The sequence below is a fragment of the Mycteria americana genome, chromosome 11 (assembly GCF_035582795.1).
Source record: "Mycteria americana isolate JAX WOST 10 ecotype Jacksonville Zoo and Gardens chromosome 11, USCA_MyAme_1.0, whole genome shotgun sequence".
Classification (NCBI taxonomy): domain Eukaryota; kingdom Metazoa; phylum Chordata; class Aves; order Ciconiiformes; family Ciconiidae; genus Mycteria; species Mycteria americana.
The window spans coordinates 3,861,742-3,885,807 of NC_134375.1; the positions used below are offsets into that span (position 1 = coordinate 3,861,742).

Below are 24,066 nucleotides of genomic sequence, written 5' to 3' on the forward strand. Positions count from 1 at the left end.
GTGGCTTTTTTTTTCTAAATACCCACAGCTACCACACAACCTGAGTAACGTGATGGAAATAAGAGGCTTTCTGACAGACCTAGAGTAAGAGAGAGCTTCTGGTCCTGCAAGGTGCTGGCTAAAACTAAAATAAGGAATGAGTGAAGAGCCCTGCAGGTGACATGGTTGTACAGCGCAGGAAGAACGGAAACGACGGGTAGCAAATCATGAGTGCCGTGCCATTTCTCTGACCTCGGGTTTGTCACTCTCCCCGCTTAGCCTTAAGAGAGTGTGATTTTGTACAACTTTGAGCAGTTTTCATGAACTTCTCAGTAGTCTTAAATTTCACGTCAAAGAGAGGTCAATCTTCATTTGTAGCAAGTGCCTAGCACCACGAAGAGACGCACCTTTTATTAAAAAAGGGAGAAACGTTCCTTTTGTGTTCTTCTAAATGGTGCTGAGGCCCTCCTCATGTGCTGAATGCCTTCAAACCCCAGCGGACAGCTGTACTTCTCGAGAGGACTTCCACAGAAGCGGAGACGGGAGGTTTATTAACTAGCGGTTTCATGCACTGCACTGCCAGTTACCGGTGCTGGCCCCCCGCCCCGGAAGAGTCCAGGAGAAACGCAATGTCATGAGCATGTGCTGTTTGACATTCCCCGTGCAGTAGGGAGGCACCGTAGCTTCCAGCCAATACACGACAATTCCTCCGGTAATGGCTTTTTTGGAGGGAACCATGGATGCAATTGAGTTTATCAGATAGTGTCAAGATAACAGATTTCCCTTTTGCCACTGACTTCAGTCTTCCTGGACTCAATCCTAAACCGATGCTCACATCAAATTAGACAAGCTGTAGGGAGAAATGGTACGTGTGGAGGGCACTGATTCCTTTCTGAAATCTGTCACTTGTAATTTATGCTGGTTTTCCCCCTTAGGCATAAGCAAGGTTATTTTTTGGACAGTAGGACAAGTATGTAAATACTTCGCATTTCTTAGCTATGTAACACCAGTACCCTACCTTTAAATCACAGAATCACAGAATCACAGAATCATATAGGTTGGAAAAGACCTTTAAGATCATCGAGTCCAACCATAAACCTAACACTGCCAAAAACCACCACTACACCATGTCCCTAAGCACCTCATCCAAACGTCCTTTAAATACCTCCAGGGATGGTGACTCCACCACTTCCCTGGGCAGCCTGTTCCAATGCTTGATAACCCTCTCGGTGAAGAAAAATTTCCTCATATCCAGTCTAAACCTCCCCGGCGCAACTTGAGGCCATTTCCTCTTGTCCTATCACTTGTTACCTGGGAGAAGAGACCAACCCCCACCTCTCTACAGCCTCCTTTCAGGTAGTTGTAGAGAGCGATGAGGTCTCCCCTCAGCCTCCTTTTCTCCAGGCTAAACAGTCCCAGCTCCCTCAGCCGCTCCTCATAAGACTTGTGCTCCAGACAAGTTAGATGTTTTCTAAAGTTAGATGTATTCTTTCTGATTTAAACTGGCTTGTGTTTTTCCTTAAACATGTATCGAAAACAGTATTTTTAGTGAATATTGGGCACCACACTCCAACAGAAATGACTAACAGATCTACAGTACAAATAAATATATAATATAGCTTCAGAGAATAGTTCTATAGCTTTGGAGAAGAGTGGCATAGTTCGAAATGCGATGGAAGCTTTACAGCTCGAGCTTGGCAGCATTGTCAGCCTGTTAAAATCTCATAAGATCACTGAGATCAGGCATTGTAAAGATGTGCCAGATGATATATTAAATTTTAATCACATTTAAAAATAACAGTAAAAATTTTATTTAAATACACCAGAATTAAGTTTTCAAAGTCAGCTCCTCTGGGATAAAATTACAATATGCTATTTCTTTATTATTGAATTTCATATTAAAACTTTCATGGCTCAGTGTCCCATGATTTTGCCTCTCTGCAATATAGTATCTAGTTTTGTACTGGAATGGATTAATTTGTACATTATTAGAGTGGGAAGCAACTTTGCCTGATGGGAAAAATCAGCATTGGAAAATGTATTAGAAATGTAGACAGTACTTCTTCCAAGTTAGGGGAGAAAAGGTGAACGGTGAAATTAAAGTAGACTTTATATTTTATTCTTACTATTTTACGTTATACGCATTCACCATATTCTTAATCTGACGGAGTCTGCTTGCTGTGAGCAGCGTGGTTATGCAGATAGTGATTACCTGCGTGTTCAGGTTGATGAGCACCTTCATCGCAGTTTGACACACAACTAAGCAGCCATGTAATCCATCTCCACGTGCTCGGGAGTACGGCGTTCGTACAAACAGCAATAACCGTACCGCGTAACGAAAGACCATCAGAGACAGGGACGCAACAGACCTTGGTCTTCTGTGAGGGTTTCAACAGAGTCCCGTAAAAAATCCCGACTCCTGAAGCCGCTGCTCGAGGGAATGGGGAGGACGGCCTCGCTGTAGAGGGCTGTGGGCAGACCCCGGCAGCGCCCTGGGTCACCGCCCATGCCTGCAGACACCGCGCTGCCAGACCTGGGGTCACACACCTCACGTCTTGGAGATGCCCACCCCCTTTTGGACTTCTCCTCCGCAGCGGGGAAAGATCATAGTACTTGGCGTACGATCTGCATTTGTATTATTGTCCTGCCAGATGGAGGCAGGTCTTACTGCTTCATAGCGACGTCCCTCCTCTAGCGTGGAAATCAGAGACAATAGGCACAGGTGTATTTCTAGAGTAACTTCTCACTGACTGGAAAGGATTATGCAGCTACCATTTCTCAGGGGTCCCACAGAGAAATGAAAGCTGAGTTTCTACTCCAAGAATTGTGAGTTCAATTATAGAAATAATGTACCGGACTTGTGCTGTTCTAGTTCGCTCTCAAACAACAGGAAAAGCACAGCACCTGAGCATGTTTCTTGCAAGAATTATTATGAAAAAGAAGTTGCGAGACTGTATTAGTGCCATTGAAAGAGCGTGCTGCCAGAACAGTATTTTCAGAACCCTGATTATATTAACCAATGAATCATCTTAAAACCAGCTAGAAATTATACTGATCTCAAAAGTACCGTTATTCACGTTTGGTAGGTTTAATGCAGAGGTGCTGAAAATGAGGTAATTCTTTTACCCTCGTGTCCTCAGCAAGCGGCTGAGAAAAGCTGAATTCCAGTCCTACGCTCAACAGAGTCCCACAGGTGTTCAGAAAACAACGTTGGCACGCAGGAATCATTAGCAGTCATACCCTTCCCCATATCCACTTTTTGTAACGTGACTGATATTGAGTTCATTAACAAAAATTATTGAGAAACAGACATTTTACCCTTAACTCACATTTCAAAAGACGCGTAAATGATATAAATGCCAAAACCACCTTTCACCTATTTGGCTGTACGATGTCCTACCGAAGTGAGTTATACAAAAGGGGATAGGTTTCTTTACTTCTGTAAGTACAAAAGAATTACACAGTGATTTTTCTTATGTGTCTGTTGTGCATACTTTTATACACATTAATAGTATTTTCAAATAAAATTTTAAAACCCCTAGACAACACGAATCCTAGGAAGTTACTTAATTTAAAGTAGCTACTGATGCACTTAGAGTGGAGCTCTTAACGAAGAAAAAATACATGCAACCCTGCAAAGGCCCATCACCGGTACAAATGCCCGCGTATTACAATTAAGTTACAATTGCAGTACATCTACATTTCTTGGCATTGTAGCCTGCGACTTCTAAATGCTTTCAAAAATACAAAAAATGACTGCGCTGACTGCAGAGATGCGGTGCTGTTAATGCCTACCCGTATTTGAACCTGTCCTTGCCGAGTGCTCAATGAAGCACTTCCATATTCACGTTCAGTGAATTGTTGGAGTGCTGCTATGGGAACAGCAGTTTGAGTCCTTCCGTTTGCAGCTAACATTTAACAAAATGTTAGTGAAACAGCTTCCTAGGATAAAGACTGAATTTCCCGTTTGGGAGTAGGAATTCTTAACAGAGTAAGATCTACAAATAACCCTACATCTACTTGAGGTTTTAAGACAGAAGCAAACGTTTGAAGAACTTACTGCAAAATTCCATGTCTAGTTAGTTTCCTACCTTACTTTTCAGTTCTGAATTCAAGACTTCAATTGCATTGCCAATATCATGCAACTCTCAGAAATAATTTCCGATCTTCTGTAAATTACTGCTCTTCAGAACCCTGCCATTTAAGCATGAAAATGGGGCTCAGTCTGGAAAAATGCAGTCACTCTCCTTTCCTTTGCTTGCTGAACTTTTTCATGGCAGCGTTCCCGACAGCTTAGAAGTTGTAGCTGTAAAATGAGGTGGCATCACGAAATGGAACAACAGGACAGCCTTTTAAGGAGCCAAATCCGCTGAGCACAACGCTCCTGTCAATTAGAACGTAGCTGGCAACTGTAAAATAATTTCGCTTTAGTGAAAAACACAGCGCCGGGTATTGGGTAGTGAAATGAAATCTCAGAATTATGCTAGGTGCCTGATTTAGAAGGAACTCAGTACCACCGATTCATTGCTGAGTATGTTATAAATGCAGGATAAGAAAATTCAGGAACTGTGTTACTTTTATTTAAAAGCACGCATTACAGTGCTAAGAAACCAAAACGCCATGATTTGACAAACAACTTTCTGCACACACTGTGCGGAAAACAAAATGCAAGCTTAGAAACGAAGATTAAATAATATAAAACACAGCACATGAAAGGCTGCCAAACTCTTAATCCTATTAATCTACCAACTTTAATCCCTAAGTTTCTCATTAAAAAGTATCTCAGTAACGTGGGGTTTCTTCCGCACGGAGGAAGGGGCACGCAGCTATGAATGGAAATCTACAATAACATTATGTATGTTGTTCTACAGACTTTAGAGTATAAAGAGAGTGTTATTCTTCAGCTGAAATTAGGCAGATGTTGATTACTAGTCAAATGATGTGGTATTTGAGGCTTGTGAAGTAGAGAGAAATATTTCTGGTAACATGAGTAGCAGCTGTGAAAACAGCGCAGAAAAATAAAACTGACCTTGAACAACATTAGGAAATCATGCTCTTTTTTAGGTAATATTTAAGTTAAAAGAATACCACACGTCTGCTGAAAATACACTCACCTCTTCTATTTGAAAGTTTGTAAAAACTAGATTTAAAACCTCACTCTCATAAATTGAATGTATTCTTCTAATTAAAAAAAAATAAAACCACATAATCTTCTGGTTTAACAAGGAAGCCAAACCCGATCGGGTCCTGCCTTCAACACAAGGAATTTTTGCATCCCGAGCCAAAAACACACAGAGATTCACAAAATCCTGACCTACCTGAGAGTCCTAATGAGCTTAAATATAGGCCTCCTACGTTTTGAAAGCCTCAAATGGAAATGCATTTTGGATGCAGACTAGCACAGTTTTGTGTTAGCAAAACACAAAAGAGTAACCAAATTCTGCAAAGGATTTCTATTGAAAAATAATACAGTGCAAATTAATATCCACATGAAATGGTGATAAAATAATCCTGGGTATCTGCTTCATCGACTTCAGAAATGTTCATGGCTTTTTCAAGATGGTGAGGTTTTGGAATGCAGTGATTTTTTCTGAATATAAACGCCATGAATAACAGTGAACAATGAAATATCCTCATTTATCATCTAGAAAAGAAAGGTGTTTCACCGCTGTCTGGTGTAACTCAAACATTTGCGCAGTGGCTATATTAATTGGGTAGAGGGACCCATACTGAGTAACGTATTAAACCTTTTCAAATGTATTTGTGACCCTTCCCTTCAATGCGCAATACGTAGGTCTATCCTTCTTTTTCTCCTTGTTTTCTGTTTAGTGTTGGGTTAGTAGAATTTAGGTCTGGCCTAATGCTTACTTTAAATTAATCCTCCCCTTCAAAAATTGCCATGGAGTTCTTTTAGCCCAAGCGATAAAACTTTACCGTAAGGATTTGATTTGTCAGTTACAGATATGATTGTTATCTCACCACACGTACCTTCTCATGGAACGGGAGGCAGCGCCAAGACTAGGCAGTGCTCTTCCACACACTGCCTTCCACAGAGTACAGGAAAAAAGCCTGCTATTCTTACAGTCACGTTCTCCAACAAGCTCTGCGGTTACAGATCCAAAACACTTGTGTCCAAGTAGTCCCCTAAGTTCCACAATTTTTCTCTCTTGTGATTTCAGAAAGCGGTTCAGGTAATTACTGTGCCGCTGATTTAGTTATTTTACAGATGGCTATAAGCATTCATTGATGGAATATCAGAAAACTAAAATACCAAGCAGGAAAAATAAAACTGTCTTTATATCCTAACTAGCATAAACTTCTTTTGAACTAAAGATTCCTTGACTTTGGGTCTAGGAGTTGTGGAGGAAGAGTCAATAGTAACCATGTAGACTTACAGTTAAGAAATCCATCCTGCAAACACAGGGGAAAAGATTTTTTCAGATTCACTCAGTATTGGGCCAGATTTGCTGCTGCTGCTGCATTCTGTCTGTATCTAGAATTGAACTAGTACAACAGCTTCAAGCATCTGAGTTGCGTTACAGTTTGGAAATGAAACCGCTGTTTTCTGATCTGTCTTGTTGAAAGATAAATTGATAGATGAGCTGTTTGCTAAACATCTCTTCTTTTTCAGCTGTTTAAAGACCATTCAGTAGCACCTCGCTTGGTTCTTAGAAGAGAAAAGAAAGTATAGGGTTTAATGTTAGTCTTCCACTCCCAAAAGAATACGGATGATCTAGCATCTCAGCAGCTATCCCAAAGTAACCATCTATCTCTCTATTGAAGTCTGGACCAATTCAAAGCTTGCATAGTAATTCAGAATTCAACACTGCAAAAGAATAGTTGCAGATTCCTTTACGCTGTAAGCATCAAAAGCAAAAGCTGTGTGGAACACCTGCACTGTATGGCTGCGACAACATCAGCCCTCGCAAAGATTTGCCAGATTTAGTCCCAAAGCAGCGTATTGTCCTATCTATCTCATCACCAAACTGGTGTTATCGTCAATAATTTGGCAGCACCCCTGGGGCAATCTAGGAGTCATCTTTGATCTCCCACGAACGCTACGCAAACCATTTTGACAAAATGCATCGGTTTTCATTCAGTACCTAGACTCAACTTCCAATCTCTTCCCCTGCCCCCTGCAAGACCTAGAGTCCTCTGTATAAGAAGAAAAAAAATACATGAATAGTATGAAACTATTTTTCAGAGGCGGCCAGCAAATTTTGATTAAAAAAACCCCACAACAAAACCAACTGATGGTAAAGCATTTGGACACCCATGGCAGAAGTGGTGTCTAGCTGACTGGAAGTGCTTGACATAGAAAGAATTATGGCCATCGTAAACCATAAAAATATATATAGATAAAAAATAGAAGAACAGAACGAAGCACAGATATTTTGCATTAAAAGTACGGAACCTAAACCACATGGATGCCAAATTCTTCTTTAAAGAAGTTAAAAATTAGTACAATAATGAACAGAAGATGAAGCCCTTTCAGTGTTCCAGTAAACTCGTACCAACCAGATTCTGAAAGATCACAGATACATTCGAGTCCATTTCCAAAAGTGCAAGCTGCCTACGAGTTTAACTCAGGTTACTCGTCGTACATAAAGATAAGGAGCTACATCCCTCCAAGCTGAAAACCAAATAACTGAAGCAGTAAAAAGCAGCGTAGTTTTGGAAAACATGGAGTACAGACCTTTTTGCATGCAGTACAGATCATCTCAACTCAAAATCTGTGAAATGGAGTTACAGCACTAGCAGAGCCTTTTTTTGGACTCAGAGCAGAGACAAATGAAGAAAATTATAAATGGGAACAGGATAAAAAATAATGACATTTTTATGAGACTATAGTTGGCAAATCCTTCAGCATGAACAGAGAAACGAGAATATTTGCTGTTAAGGGACTTGCTTTGAAAAGGCCTTAAACATTTCAGGTTAAGGGCAACTTATTAAGCCATAACATTATTCTCATGGTACTGGCACTTGATAGGATTACTCATTACTTTGTTTCATTAAAACGCAGCAGACGTGATCCCTGCTCCAAGCGACATACGTAACACACGCAAAGATTTCCACAACTGCTTACCATATCAATGGATACCATTGATATAGTACCACAATAATATATTCCATTACTAAGTGCACAGCACGTGAACGCGCAGGTACCTAGATACAGTACAGACACATCTACTGTATTTCACACCTCTCTTTTTCAGGGATTTGAAATAACTGAGACGGCATTACTGCCAATTCTTTTGGCACCTAACTCATGCAAATCAAATACTGAAATGCAAATGTAAGAAAATAAAAATCTTCATTCTCCTAAAAATTATTTCTAAGTCTCTAAAATAAGCTGCTTTAAAAATATCAGAGTGTATGTGAAGCTACACGTTAGGTATTTAATTGCTCATTTTAAAATATTATTTTAATGTCAATCAGTCAATAACTTTTGCCTTCTTTTGGACAAATTGCCTTCTTTTGGCAGCATTAGCAATACCTGTGAGTTTAAAAGTTATGATGCTCCTTTTGTATTGCTAATACTTCTTTCTTCCTTTCGTACGTATTTTGAGAAATTAATCTTTTCCATATACAGATATATGAATACATATTACATGCATATTTAAGCAAGTTAGTTTGCTTTCTTCATTGGTGAAACTCAAAGCTTGACAATAAGCAAATGTGGCAAGTCAGTTATAAAACGGAACAATTCAGCATATTTAGTTAAAAATATGAGGCAGAGCTGCGTAGGGCAAGTGGTAATACTGTACAGATGGGACAGTTGCTCTAACGTATGGAGTAAGACTTTTACAACCTCTCGTACATTTTAGAGGTTTTGTAAGCAATATAAATCAGTGGCCAATACACACTATTTTATGAAGAATTCTATCCAAGCTATCTGTTCTATCTTTTCTATCCTGTGCAGTATTGCTTTAAAGTGGGTTGATTAATTTTGTCTGTTGTGACATATTCTGTGCAGATTCCTCTTCCTTTTTGAGGTTAAGATTATTCTCCTTGCCTGCTGACTCTTTTCCCTCTCTGCAAGAAAAGTTAAGCATATCAAATGTCTAGTTTCCAATCTAAAGAATAATTTTTTTTTTTAGTCGTATCTCTGTACTCATGGAATCCAAGTATTCAAGACCACGTTCTTGGGTTCCTCTGGCAGCTTTGATAGCATTGCTTGCCAGTATTCTTCTTTGAGAGACCAAGAGTTTGTAAGCCTGGACCGTAATATACTGGATATAGTATCTATGGCATCTAGGCACAAAGAAAGTAAAAGAAATAGTGTGTCTATACCCCATCTTTGGACTTTATCTTGGACTCCTAGCACTATTTTACCATAACTTGAGTTTAGGTGAATACGGTAGACGAGGCTAGTTCTGCCGCAAGCTTTTAGTTAGTTTGCTTTCTGGTTGTTCACATTTAAGTTCTTGGCCAGTTACAGATCGATGCCTGACTTAAACTGGAAGCAAATCCGACCTGCAATTGTGTATGCTGGGCAGACTACTCTGAACATAGACATTCCACCTGGAGCAGCTCGTTGGTTATAAGGAGGAATGAATTACAGTCCCTTCTGGGATTTCAAGCTTCCGCTCCTCCCCAGTCTCACACTGAATCCGCTAAATTAACTCACCCGCAAAACTGAAGACGGGCACTGCTGAAAATCTCGTTACCAGATTTGCCCCCGTTCTCCTCCTACAGAATACGAAGTATTTTAGCACTTGTATACTACAAGGAGGGGGTGGCCCTGGATTGTGCTGATCACTAATAGAGAAAGAGTGACAGGGTGTTAATAAAACCCTTTCTTTCTTAATCCTGTAGGTAAACACTGAAGATAATCACCTATCCTTTGGGTGCAAATGTTTGTTAACAGACAACTCTTGGCTTAGGTTTTTTCTGGCTGTAATGTAACCTGTGGGACTACCAACACTGTCCTGCAGTCTCTAGTTACTTCAAAGTAGTTTATCCCAATATTCAGATGAAAGTCATCAGTATTACGTCATTGATTAGTTAATGCATCAATTCTGGAAGTTTCCTTTATGATACCACAAAATAAATAAAGGCATATAAAATCAAGAAAGCCTGTCATAGTTAACTTAAATGAGGAGTCTACGTTCTTAAAAACAGACGGGCATATCTTTATCAGATGGTGTAAAGTAGTATTAGCACCGGTAAGAATTACCACCAGGAAAACTGAGGCTTTACTATGAATTTCTATTCCGATACACCCAACTAAGTAACCTATTTTGATAACCCCCATTTCATAGTGAGGGTTACAAAAGGATCATAAATACAGAAGAGTATACGTATAGTTTTACAAATGTTTCATGAGAAGCCCTTCCCCTCTCCACTATTCAGAACGAAGAACGGAGATCTCAGAATGGAGGAAAAAGTACACGCCTGGAAGTAACACGAGCATATCATCAGGGGAAAGAAAAAGCCATTTCGCATAACAACCCTCTATGGCCTGCAAAGCCCAGATTCGTTTTAGTTGTTTCCTGGTTTACTATGCAATTATTTTAGATAGCTGGACCTAGAAACTTGACCTTTACAGCTTCAAACAAACAACTTGGATTCTCTTCTCCTGAATGCTCTTTTGATGAACGGTTTCAGTGAGCGTATAAACCCGAGACGCAGTAGAGCCGCTGTCATATTCCAACCATGTTTTCAGTAGCCTATGATCAGACCAACAGAACTGCTAACGCGCAGAACAGAGGCAACTGAATAACTGCAATTTCTGGCGTAGTGGTATTTACTTCCTTTGCATATATAAAATAGCATTGGATCTCACAAAAGTGTTTGCAATGAGGCAAAATCCAGAAGAGCAAATCTCTCTCATTAATCTCTTTTGAGAAACAAGAGTCTATTTGTAGGCTTTTGATTAAAAAAAGATCACCCCCACCCCAGAAAAAAACCAACCAAACAAAACAACAAGACTTTTGGACAAGAAGAATTTTTGCATTGAAACATCAAGTTTTGAATAAACTCAAGGTCTCTGGTTGGGGCTCCCGCAGTTGTCACTGTGGTATTTCCCCTCGACCCATATGCGGGGCGTGATCCTCCAGGAACTGGAGACATTCATTTAAGCTACTGCACCCCAAAGAGGACAAAAAAGTTCTGATAGATAGATAGAAATTTTAAATAATCTTATAGTAGAAGAGTGAGCAGAAACAGCTGCGTGTTGTGTACGTGAATGTTCTCATTTTGGTGAAAGGACATATTTTTATATATAAAGGTTTATTTGAATATAGGGCCCTTCGAAATTATGTACGTACGTATTATGTGTCCATAGTTCTGCTTTATTTCATACTCCATACTCTGACTGATACGTAGTTTCAGAAAAACACTTTTGTTTTCTATTTTTGCACATTTGGATGCTTTCTTCTATCTGTCCCCACAAATATTTGGGATGCCGTCCTCAACCCATCCACATAACAACACTACGCTTTTATTTAGATCCCTCTCCTTGTGCCACTTACTCCGTGTCCTTACAAGAGCAATAGCATCTGGCAACAGTTCGATTGAAGCGTCAGACATCAAAGAGACAGGTAGAAATAATTGCTCAAAAATCACTCCTCATATTTTAGGTAATTACGTGAAAGGGCTTAACTGAGGCAATAAAATATAAGAAGAAAAAGAGCTGCATGAGTCATTATCACAACCTTGTTTGTAACTTTTTAGTAACTTACACCTTTCTTTTCCTGTCAACACAGTTTTTTAAGTCTCATTTCAAGTTTTTGTAGCAAAGCTGATTCTGATTATAAACTTGTATGATGTGAAATAAACTTTCCTGATTTCTTGAGAGAAAGGCTGCTTAAAAGTGATGAAGATTAAATTTCTATTCAGATAGCTATGCCAGAGTCTGTAAACTTACTCTGAAGTGAAGTGAACTGGACGCTACAACTGAAACAGAGGTTATTCCTCAAGATGCCTATCTGAAGGATGCCGCTACTCCTAGTTCTGATCCCAAATCTTAAAAAGAGATCTAATGATCTGGACACGTCAGGACTCACTGCTCTTATTGTCTTAATGAGGGCTAACCTACCCCAAGCAGCAAGAACATTCAGCGGAAAGGATGGAGAAGAAATCAGAGACTTTGATTTGCAGTTTAGGTAGCTGCCTGGTTTTGGTGCAGTGTCCATGATGGAGACACCGTTTCTAAAATTTGCATAAAAGGAGGTAAATCCCCAGGCAAACCAGGAACACAAATGGCTGGCACAGTCCCAGTAACGCGGCTTCCTCTGCACGCGGAACCACACTTTTTTGTCCACGGACCTCAGAACCTATTGCACGGCTAAGGGACAGGATTCAGCCCTGATTTTTACAAAAAGCAGCTAAGGCATCCCAGTCGAGACACCCTCGCCCTTCCATTGCTTAACCTACCTATTGCTGAAGGGCTGGAGCTCATTAACTATGGAGGTTTGCTGTAAGCTGCAACTCCCTAAGCAAAAATATATTCATGTAAGAATTGTAAGTTGATCACTGATACAATGAAAACTCCAGTGCAGCTGATATTTCAAACTGGATGCATCCATCATGATAATAATCGATAACTCTCTTAATTCTAGAAGACAGTGAAATGTTTTTCTTCTGATAGAAATCATACCCCAGAAACAAAAGTACTGAACTAAACGCAACTTAAGTAAAACAACAGTTTAATAGTAGTCTATTTCTCATAGTACTGTGATCTTAACGCACTTGACAACTTTGTTAGGATGTAGCTTGAGTGTTTTTAGAGTCCAAACAGGTGACAGAAGAGATTTTCAAAGCTCCAAGTGTCTGCCTCCCTATCTGTCCATCTTTAAAATTTCTACTCTTCTTATAAATAAAAATAGAAATATTGCTATTTTATTTGGCTTTAGGCTTATATATTTAAAATAAGAATGCACGTAAGCAATTATGATTTCTTGTTCTTATGTCCACTAGTATCTTAAATATTTTCCTATGTAAGTATTTTTCATTCTATAGTCGCTGATATTTAGCAGATTCTGGGGAAAAAAGTTCTCATTTATTCATCTGGTTTTGTCTTCTCCCTTACCTCCTATTTCTTAGGATAATAAAGTTAATCTGGAGAGTAAACTCCAATTTGTTTTCCTGTTTGAAGGAGTAATAAAGTTGATTACTTTTATTGAGTAAAGTCGCCTGTCTTCAAACAACAGGACTGTGACCAACAGGTTAAGGAAAAAGGCTAAACAGCATGATCTCAAAACTTGTATAAGTACAATAATCCTATATAAAAGAGTATCATAAAGAATATATTATGTAATAATACTAACTTGTAACAATGAGAGTAATTCTTCACTAAACAGTTTTCCCTTTGTTAATGCCTTAGAATTAACTCAGGGTCTAAAGAGACACTACTTTTAGGGAACATGAATTTCGGTGGACAAAGCGCAAGGATTTACTTTGTTCTGATTCCATCTATATCTCTGACTTGGTATGGGGCCCTCAGTATACTGCTCAATTCTTTGCGTCTCCTCTTCTGTAACAAAGATGGTCATATTTCATTGCGTGTGTCACTGCAGTGTGGCAAAATGAGTATAATGGCAGTGAATGCCTTTAAAAAAAGCCCCTAGTATACGTATTTGCTCATGATCATAAAAATCTCTCCTACACAAGGTGATGGTACAGTTTAGTTACAGGTAAATAATTACTGTAGTGGATTTCAGAGAGAAACCACACAGGTTTGGGAAAGATGCGGTTAATGCCTAACTTTCTACCCTTATTGTATACGAACACTTTTGTATTGTATAAAACCCAACACTTTTCTCCTTACTGAGTAAACACAAATATATCTGATGTTATACTAAGTAAGTTCTGTCCTTTACCCACTTTAAAATTACCTTTTGTTGACAGAGAAATGTTTGGGAGATGTTTGTTATTCAGAAAAGAAGGAATCAAAATATTAAGGCATTTCTAATGACGGACGCGCACTGGCCAGGCTCCTTGACCGAACAGAACGCTGTCCCCCTGGCACGGCAGCACGGGCTGGCACCAGTCACCCAAGCAGCAGCCGCTCGGCGTGGCCGCAGCTCAGCACCACGGACCCGGCGTCACCCCGGGAGCCAGCGGGCTTTCTGTTCGGGGGCTCCGCCTGACCCCCTGCCCGGCCCCCGTCACCTTCACTTGCTTTGGGTTCAGTCACCTGGACGACCTTCAGCTACAAAGTGGGGATAAAAGGTTAAATGTCATAAAAGCACCATGAGTTACAAAAGATGAGTTCCACAGAAATGTTACATTCTACTGTTGAAATATTAGAGAGAACGTCTTTTGAAAAACATTGTGTATTCTAATGCAGAATGAATTTGAGGCAGACTGAATTTTTGGCATTAGAATCTGAAGGCAACGCATATGTATTTCACATATGCAAATTCCCCATAAGGAACCAATAACTGTCTGACAGATAAAATGACATTATTACACTAAACAAGCAGAGGTTGTTCTCAGCCAAAGAGAGGAGAAGCCAAGCCAGCCCTGGTATGCTTGAAACCATTTCTTGCAAAGAAGTGCAGAGTAGGAGGAATCCTAAGTTATAACCACCCTCTGAACCACGAGTGAAGAGGGAGATGGCTGGGCCCGGGAATGCTAAATCAGGAAGCGCTTGTGGTTAAAAACAGAAGCAACCACATGAATAAGAGGTTTCAGGAGACAGCTAGACGACACTGATTGAAAAAAAATATTAAAGCGCAGAAAAAAGAAAAACAAGAAGGATTAAAAGGCCCAAGAAGATCTGTGTGCATTTGAATCCGGTTTCAGGAGAATAGAAAGGTAAAAACCCAAGTAACTACAGACTTAGACATCCTGTAGCAATAAAACTTTCTTGTCATTAAAAAAGAGATCTCAGTTTGCTCTTCCTTCGCCATCTGGAAGCTTTCTCTTAAACAAACAAATGAATGAAACACGCATGACATAAAAATAGTTTTCATTTTCTTCTACACACCCAGAAAAAGCTCTCTTAATGACAAACCCCAGCGTGTTTTACTTTCAGCCTTACATAACTCCATGGAGACCCTCTGAGCTACCATTGGTCATCTGTAATGTTCCTCTCAGATGCTAACAAGCAGAATTTAATAAAAATATGAAAATGAGTGATATTTCAACATTAAACACAAGGGGAAAAGTAGTTTTAATTATCCTACAAATGTTTGCATTGAGTAGGCAGCAAAAGATTTCCTGCATATAAACCATGTTATGGTGTTAAGAAAATAACGGGAGCTAGCTCCTAACTGTTGTCCGACCCCTTCCCTTCTGTAGTGAACGAACTCTTTAATGAGAAAACCTTTTTTTAGGAAGTAATGATGCAAAGGAAAGCAACGCAAAACAAAACAACATGATTCTAACTCGACCTTTCCAGCAGTATAGTACACACAGTCCACAACACTTTTTATCTGGAATTAGATCAAAGCACGTAAGAAGTACTGTTAATTTGTGGGAACATAACACATCTGCAGATGATTAAAGAGATGCTGCCACTTACCATTTGGAATGAGGAATTTGCTGTTCCTACTTGAAAGAACTCTTCCCTTCCAATCCAACCCAGAAGTCGAAAATGCTCCTTTAAAAGAGTTTAAATGGCATGGGAGGAGGGAACATTGTGCCAAAAGATAGAGGACTCAAGCTTTGAAGCTGTAGGCATCTGCAGCATGTTGATTATTACATCTAGTTTGCTCTGCTAATAAGTGAGGAAATGAGAATTGCCCGTTGTTAGATGGGCCTGACCTCTCTTTGGCTGTATGGAAAATTACAATCTGGGTTCCTTGTTCCTTTTCTCTAGATATGACGGTTAGAGGTCAGTTTATCAAATAAATGCTTTTTTTGGGGAAAAGCATGATTTTGATGCCGAAAGATTTTCCTCTGCATCAGCTTGATTGGGTTTTTTTAGTGACCAGGAAGTATGAGGGTTTCACTGTAAGAGCGGTCAGACCCTGGAACAGGGGCTGAGGGAGGCTGCAGAATCTCCATCCTCAGAGATACTCCAAACTCAGCTGGCCACAGCCCCCAGCCTCCGGAATCAAGTTCAGCAAGGGGTTGGACTAGACCTCCAGAGGCTCCTTCCAACCTAACTTATTCTATGAAACATCATGCCTGTTTCATACTAATTTTGATAGAAAGGTTCCTTTCATCATGAAAATTAAAAACAAAATAAAAAAGGTGTCTGAGAGTTGCCCTCATGCTGAAGAATACTTTCTAGTCTCTATCCTACCTGCATCAAGCAGCATACCTGTGACAGAGAGACGAATCCCATCATTCCCATCAAAAAATGCAGATGTCCTTGCACAGATCCGCCTCTGCCCAGTTGCGCACTGGACGTACTCCAGCCTTTGCTCCCTCTCCATGCCGATAGAGATTGTTTGTTCTAACAAGCGTTACATCTGCAGAGGAGCTGCAATAGCGGCCATCCAGAACCAAGCAAAGCCAGGACTCTCAATACTTTTGGGGGGTAGAAGTCCCCACAGAAATTTTGGCCATATACTGTATTCTTAGAAGGCTGTTATTCTCTGTGCCTAATAGTGCTGGTATATTTTAAACAGTCTATAGAAAAGAGATGCCTAAAACAAACAGATAGGAAAACAAACCATTTCTTCTTTCATAAAACCTCATCTTTTCCTTCTTTAAAGAATAGGAAATAAAGAAAATGTGTCAAAAGAGGGAGTAATTAATTTACACAGGTTAACTGTTATGATGTGTTACGTTAAGAAAAATGCTGAGACTAGAAACTTTTCTGAGACTAGAAATCTCTAGTCTCAGAAAAGTGAATGAAGACCATTCTGTTCTTGTCTTCTGCTCTCATGCATAAAATGGGTGCTTTAGTCCTGTCTGGCACGGTCTATCAGAGTGTTAACTTCAAGTCTACTTAATCGGTCAACAATTCTGTCATCAACAGAAGTGTCCCTTTCCTTTGCTCACTGATTATAACGATGGATGTTTTATAAAATTTTGTGAGATTCAAGTCTTTCAAAGATTTTGATCAACAGTTTTTGTCAAAACGGAGTGGTAACTTAATTCAGATTTCCAGATTCACAGAAATTTAGATTTATATCATAGGCAGCCCACTTATTTTTATTTTCAGGAGTTAACTCAATCTAGTGTTCTTTTAGTAACAAGCCTTAAAATCTACTTCTAGCTAAAATGTAAAAACAATGCTAAAATCTATCAATATAATTTTCGCTATTGCTTCTAAAATTAGGCATATGCTTATTGGCATTTAAATATTTTTCTCTATTACAGTGATTCGAGCAAAAATATCCAGTGAAAAGGTGGTTCCTGCCAGTGATGATCCTCTTGATACCCACAAAATGATCCGGTATGAAATCAAACAAATAAAGGTACATGGAATCACTTAGCTATTTTGAAGTTCAATGCTGATAACCTATGTATATGACTACAGTTTAGCCCTAAATGCTGTAGGCTGGAACAGGCTCCAGTTGCCTCCACACTTAGCCCTAGGTGAACTACACAGAATAAATGAAAGTAGGGATTAAAAAAAAAAGGGAACAAAAAAGAAAGCTATTCTGGCATTCATGAGTTACTTGCTAAACTATATTTTGATGTCAATTTTTGTTATTCACAATTGCTTTATGAAGACTATGAAAATGTACTCCGATCTGTGAATGGTATTCAACACATTTGCTGTTTCTGGTGGATACTTGATCAGCTATGTTGCATGACGGTATCGCAACGCTCTGACTAGATGATGCAAACTTTATAAACAGAGGAAAGCATTTCCAGCTGAAATAGCAAGGAGCTTTGTTCGTAAGTGAATAGGGATATTTGCAGAAACAGGAGTCCTTCCCTGATATTCACATAAACAAAACTCCATTTGTATGAATGTTGCTAGGAAAGCAAACACAAAGTTGGAGCACCCAAAAATACGGCCATTCACAATCGCACAGGACTTTTACATTATTTGGTCAGCTCCAGTAAGGAGCCATATTCATTGAAGTACTTTAAGAAGACATATCTTGATCCCATTCAAGTCATCATCAAACTCTGACTCATAAAAAAAGATCATGATCTACCTGTTTCGGGAATACACAAAAAGTAGGTAGTCTCTTTCAATTAAAATGTATTAGTGTGCGTTGGTGGGGTTTTTTTGTTTGGTTGATTTGTTTGGTTTGTTTGTTTTAAGTTTTCTAGGTGGTTTTATCACTCATTTTTTCAGATAATATTATTTTGTATTATTTGTATTAATTTGTGTTATTACATTTACTGGGAACACTTAAGTAGACCGTTGTGAACTGCTACATGGTTTAAAAAAAATTCAATCCTTCAAATTGTATCAGTAGATCACCTCACAGGAGTTTTACTAAGAAAGATGTATGGTAAACAAGAATATCTCAAAATATGCACAAGCATGGTTGTCACACATGACTCCTGTTAAGGTTTTATAGCAATTTCAACAAGCCAATTCTTTTTACCTTGCTAAAACAAACCCCAAAACTCTTCACCATCTGCCACTTTCTGTCTTCTTAAACTATTAAGGATATTTTCAAATGCTTCTTTACAGAAATAAGTATATAAATACCGGAGCAATTCTCTTTCCTCCCATTAGCACTTTAATTTTCTGTTGCTACCCTGCAACACTTGAGTAACCTTACAGAAATGCAAATCATGAAGTATACTTCAGCACAAAAAAGAAGAATGACAAGTCTAGTCTGTGGCACTATTTTCAGTCTATAATCCCATTCCTCAGTAACAGCACACTGAAATCTCTGAAATACATTCATATATTGGAGCTGCTTTGGAGTTTCTCCCAAATTTTCCTAAGTGGAGGCCTATTCAAAACTCAGGCATCAGTAAGAGATCTTTATTTAATCGCACTAAGCTTCAGAAGGCAAGTCAGCTGGGACTGGACAAACTAGAGAGAGTTATTTTCTAATAAAAGATGCTCTACATCATTACATAGAAGTTAGACTAAAGAATAAATATGGGTCATAATAGTCCCGCCCTTCAAATTCTTCCTTCTGGCCAGAAGAGAGTTAAGAAGAGGCAGGAGCTGAGGCTCCCGCCCTGGCACGCAGGCTGCTCGGCTGCGTTGGGACCTGCTCCCTGCTCCGTGTCTCTAACAAACCCAGTAAAAGGGTTTTTGTTTGAAACCTGCGCAGTACAGAGTGGGCGAGCGAACAGGAGCTTCTGCAAACTGCAAATCTTTGGTGGGGTTGCTAGTAAATTCAGTCTGGTGCTGAAATAAATCCATAACGGCACCTTTGCCCGCGCCTGGTAAATCGTACGGGACCTGCCACAGAGCGATGTAACCTGTTACATACTAAGCATATAATTCACAGTTGGCATACGAGTAAAAATTAAACAGGACTGGGTATACTGAAAAATTACTGAGAAATACTCTACTTTTAAGTTAACAGAAGTTTAATAGGAAAGTGTTATGGGTAACACTGTAAAGTCTGCATCAAGTTACAAAAGTAAAGAGAGTGAGGAATTTTAAACAGCTCACCATGTAAACATTTGGTAAGTGTAAAATAATTAAAATAATATAATGCTGTATACAATCGGCCAGATTTGGCCACCTCGTGGAGCGGGACGATTCACAGACCGGCTCCTAACGTCACAGAAATAGCTTGTCAGCGACCTGCAAACTGTGAGCTTCGCAGATCAGAGACCTCATTTGTGTATCTCTGTTTCCTGAATAACTATCAACGTCATTGACCAGAGCAATAATTTCATAACACTATTTCTTACCTTTTCCCTCTGATTATAACATTTAAAAGAATCTAAATCAGCAGCGTATGTCAAATGGTCGAATGTTCCCTTTTCACTATGACAGTCTTTCTTCTCTTGAGCGCTTACAGACGGCTTTCTCATATCGTAAATTTGATGACCTGCAGTTACGCTGAACGGCCCAGTCCTCCTATGCCAGCCGGCACTGATCCCGTGCTCCTGGCTCAGCCTTTGCAAAGCCATTTACGGGACTGGGGGCATAGGCTAAGCGTTCGCTTTACGTAACATGAAAGTAAGAACAGACTCTCTCATCATCTCTTTTGAGCCGTAGGATCTGTCAAGCTAAACGTGATTATCAACTCAGTATTCGTTTTGGTGAGTAGTTTTTAAGCCACACACATATTCGCACTTCCCTCGGGAATTCTTCTCCCCTCTTGGAAAAGAAACGGAGAACCTACAGAGGTTACGTTTTACTGCAGCGGTACATTCAGCAAAACGCTGCTGTTTCTCTTTTATATTACTCTCTGGGCTGCTTGACATGTAGCATTAGTGTGACTGGTTTATGCTACTCCTCTCACAAAAATGATATTTCTGTTATTTTAAATCCAGTGCATTAGGCTTAGCATTAAAACATCGGTATTTTTGGATAGAACTATTAAATACGGTTTTGCTATTCATTTTTAGAAATATAAAAAAGAATAATGATGGGCTTTTATTCATTTTATGTATATGGGTTGGCATGTTAAGAAGCCATACATTTTTTTTCAATTAGTGTTATCTTCTTTTATTGCAATATTTACAGCATTATACTAAAGAGAGAAGAAAATACGTGATGTATATGCAATTGAATATTTTTCTTCATAATATTATTGTTATTGACTTGGTCATCATACTTATTCTGAGGAGCCACCGAAATATTAAAGCACTGCCATTAGCTTTCGTGACACTTTGTCCTGTATTACCAGAGCAGTAAAGTAAGGCCCGAGATATTACTGTCATACAGGAAATCGACACATTTTACCAAATTAAACTAGTATAAGCAAAATTGCTAAGTACTTTCCACACAGGCTGCATGGGTGGAAACCCACTGAAAGAATTAGACTTCTTCTGCAAGCGGGTGGGGTCCCCTCACCGTGGGTATAAGAGCAGGTATTTAAGGTAAACACAGCAATAGCTACACTTTGCAGTGATGCATGCAGTTTTAAAGCTAGATATTAGTCACTACGTAAAGGTAAGAAAATAGGCCATGATATAGTTGAAAAGGCTTAGAGAAAAAAAAGATAGAAGAATGTAATTATTATAACAGGAATGTGCCTGAGACACTGAAAGTAGCACAGGTAGCCTTAGAAAAAGTATTCTAAAATCTCAAAGCAATAGCCGTGTACTGGTCTCGGTTATATACCTCAGAAGGACAGGGACAGTATCAGTATAGACTTCAGCGTCAGGCTCACATCTCTCTACTCTCCCAGTCCCTCACCCTTTTTCCTACCTCCATAAAGTCCTCCCAGAACCCCAAACGTAAACGGACCGCACCCCAGTGCAGAATCGAATCAAGCCACCTTACCCCTTTAGAGAGAAAGTCCACACTTTTAGGAGATGAGAGAACATGATTGAGAAGATCAAATATAATTTACTGAATTAAATGGAACGTTAAAATCTTACGAAATGCTTTAACAAATATCTAGGTCAAAACCAGAGATAGGCCAGAGCTGTAATTTCAAAAAAACCCAACCAGCCAAACAAAAAACCCCCAACAAAACACCCACATTTAAGTGTTAACTAGATCTCCATTATAAGTTGCTATGGATATTTATCTGGGTTTTTTATAGCTGAATCCATTTGTGTTGTCTGCATGATGCCTCTTAAGTTGATTTAGATCAAGTGATGAGGTATTAAAAGAAAAGTTGTACCTCCTACACGTTGTAGCCCCGTCAAAGGTTTCTGAACGTGGAGAGGACTCAAATCAGGGGACACTGGCATAGTTCACGTAGTTACTATGTACTAGACACCTGTGGCTACTACCCACACCCTGAATACGGCAGATTTAAGGGTAGCAGAAGCTGGGGATTCCATTTCCAACGTGGCAGGAACCAAACGGCTCCGACTGAAGCGCTGGGTTAGATTCTCAAGCAGGCAGATTCCCCGCAACACACCTGCAGCCTGCTTGCCTCCTCCTTCGGCCGTCCTTCTGAGAACTTTCCTAGGGGGCTGGCATACCAGACCGCCTTTATCGAATAAAATCAGACACATTTTCGTCATCATTATATATGTTTTCTATTACTTTCACTGCTGCTTTGTACAGGATACTGGATTGGTTTTTGGTTTGCTTTGCTTTGGTGCATTTGTTTTTTCTACTAAGTATTTCAAATTTGCATCTAATATTTTTGGATCAGAAGCCCAACGACAACAACTTTGGCTTTTTTTATTCCATAGAGAAGGCTTCAGAAAAATCAACATATTACAGTGCATTTTCTAGGGCCCTGTACTATTTACATCTCCTGAGAGAACCTGAGTAACACGAGCACATTTTCCAGTGATGCCAGCTGCAACGGGGAGAGCCTGCCCTTGGGAGCCGGGAGCCTTGCGATCGCCCACAGCTGTCAACACACAGCATGATGTCACCAAACAGGGCCCCGACGCGGTGGGGTCTCCGTTACGTCATATTAGGCGATGACAGGCATCCCGAGGTGGATTAGCATCTTATGGTTCCTTCTCACATTTGGACACAACTAGATTTGTTTTCATTTTTTAACGGCTTACTTCAAGGATTATTTTCATAGTTGGAAACGCGAGTTAAGGAGCAGCCATCTGAACACTGCCTAGGCTTTCATCCTGAACCTCCCCATGTTGGTGCTGCGGCCTCTGAATTCTAAGCGCGGGATCCCATTTTCCAACAGCTATTCGAGAAGGTCGCATTGGGCAAAATTCTGGATGGGGAAAAGCAGCTTGCTTTAATGACCAAATACAAGACCAGTGCTCAGTTTCTTAGCATACTGCATGTCCTTGAAGATACCATTACACCGACCAAGATAAAATTTCCCATATTAATATACTGAGAAATTTTTGCATCTTACAGCGCTGCAGCACCTTGTTTGAGATGAATGCTGTCTCTGCATTAAATGGAAGATGCTAGCAGAACATAAATTGAAGAGAAAGCTGTAAAGATCCATTAAAAACACTGAAAAAGCAGATTTAAAAACCTGTAATTTTAAAAAATGAAGACCTAATTTCCTTCTAAAAAAATGGACACATTTCATTTAGTGCAGAGAAGGGGTCTAATTGTTGGTATTTTCTCATGCAAGTTCAGGCTTTAGAGCCTTTTTTAAAGAGATGCACCACATATTTCTTTCAGCTGTTGTTTGCAACTGTTTTTTCGTGTTTGTTTTCCACTACTGACTTTCTGTTTCTGATAATTTTCAGATGTTTAAAGGATTTGAAAAGCTCAAGGATGTCCAGTATGTCTATACCCCTTTTGATTCGTCACTCTGTGGAGTGAAACTAGAAGCTAACAACAAAAAACAGTATCTTTTGACAGGTAAAATATAACAAAACTAACGTACCTGTATAACCAGAAGTAACTGCTTAGATTGACTTTGCAAAAATCTGCCAGCCCTTGTTAAAAAAAGTAATATATTTATGTACTATCTAAATAATACAAGCACAATGAAAGGTACAAATTGTGTAAAGCTGTAATTGTACTGTGATCTTACATGTTTTCCGTCGTTCATCTGAAGATCTTAAAGCGGTTTCAAAGTCAGTAACTATGCAATTAGTAAATAGGAAGTATGCCGGTTTTATTTGTTTGAAACCAACAGTACTGATTTTCCCAGGAATGCAAACAAGTTTAGTGAGACAACACGTGCCTACGTCTAGGCAGATTTGGGGTTCTAGGTAATTAGAGATTTTTCTATAGAGCCCTGAAATCTAGTTTAACATACTACTGCATTCGCATCCATCCCTTGTTGCAGATTATCAGCATCTTTTGAAAAATATCCTTCTTAAATCTTTAACGTTTACTCGGCTTGCAATCAGCAGAATAATTCTCTCAGTTATAATTACATTAATTGAAAAAAGTGTGAAGTATGACTAATCTGGTGCAATTAGTTAAAAACTTCAGATATTCTTGCAATATATTTCAGTATTTAGAAAACAGTTTTATTTGCTTGCCTTATTTTTCTTATTTTCCATGCTGTAGGCCAAATTTTAAGTGATGGTAAAGTCCTCATCCATTTATGCAACTACATTGAGCCATGGGATGATTTATCCTTGTCTCAAAAGAAGAGCCTTAATCAGAGATATCAAATGGGCTGCGGCTGCAAAGTAAGTATAGAACGAAACGCTAACGGTCTAATGGTGGAGCCCACCTTACAGGCAGTAGCAGTTTTCACTGATGGGAACTGTTCTCTTTTACAC

General features: G+C 39.4%; 2 protein-coding genes across 8 annotated transcripts in view; one reads left to right on the forward strand and one right to left on the reverse strand.

Moving 5' to 3' along the window:
- SYN2 (synapsin II) overlaps nt 1-24,066 on the reverse strand; it is a 225,467-nt gene that overhangs the window by 68,789 nt on the left and 132,612 nt on the right. The window lies entirely within an intron of this gene.
- TIMP4 (TIMP metallopeptidase inhibitor 4) overlaps nt 1-24,066 on the forward strand; it is a 28,088-nt gene that overhangs the window by 3,310 nt on the left and 712 nt on the right. Inside the window, exons 2-4 of the mRNA XM_075514285.1 lie at nt 17,206-17,303; nt 23,074-23,188; nt 23,849-23,973. Of these exons, the coding sequence (XP_075370400.1) occupies nt 17,206-17,303; nt 23,074-23,188; nt 23,849-23,973 (338 nt within the window). The remainder of the gene's footprint in view (nt 1-17,205; nt 17,304-23,073; nt 23,189-23,848; nt 23,974-24,066) is intronic.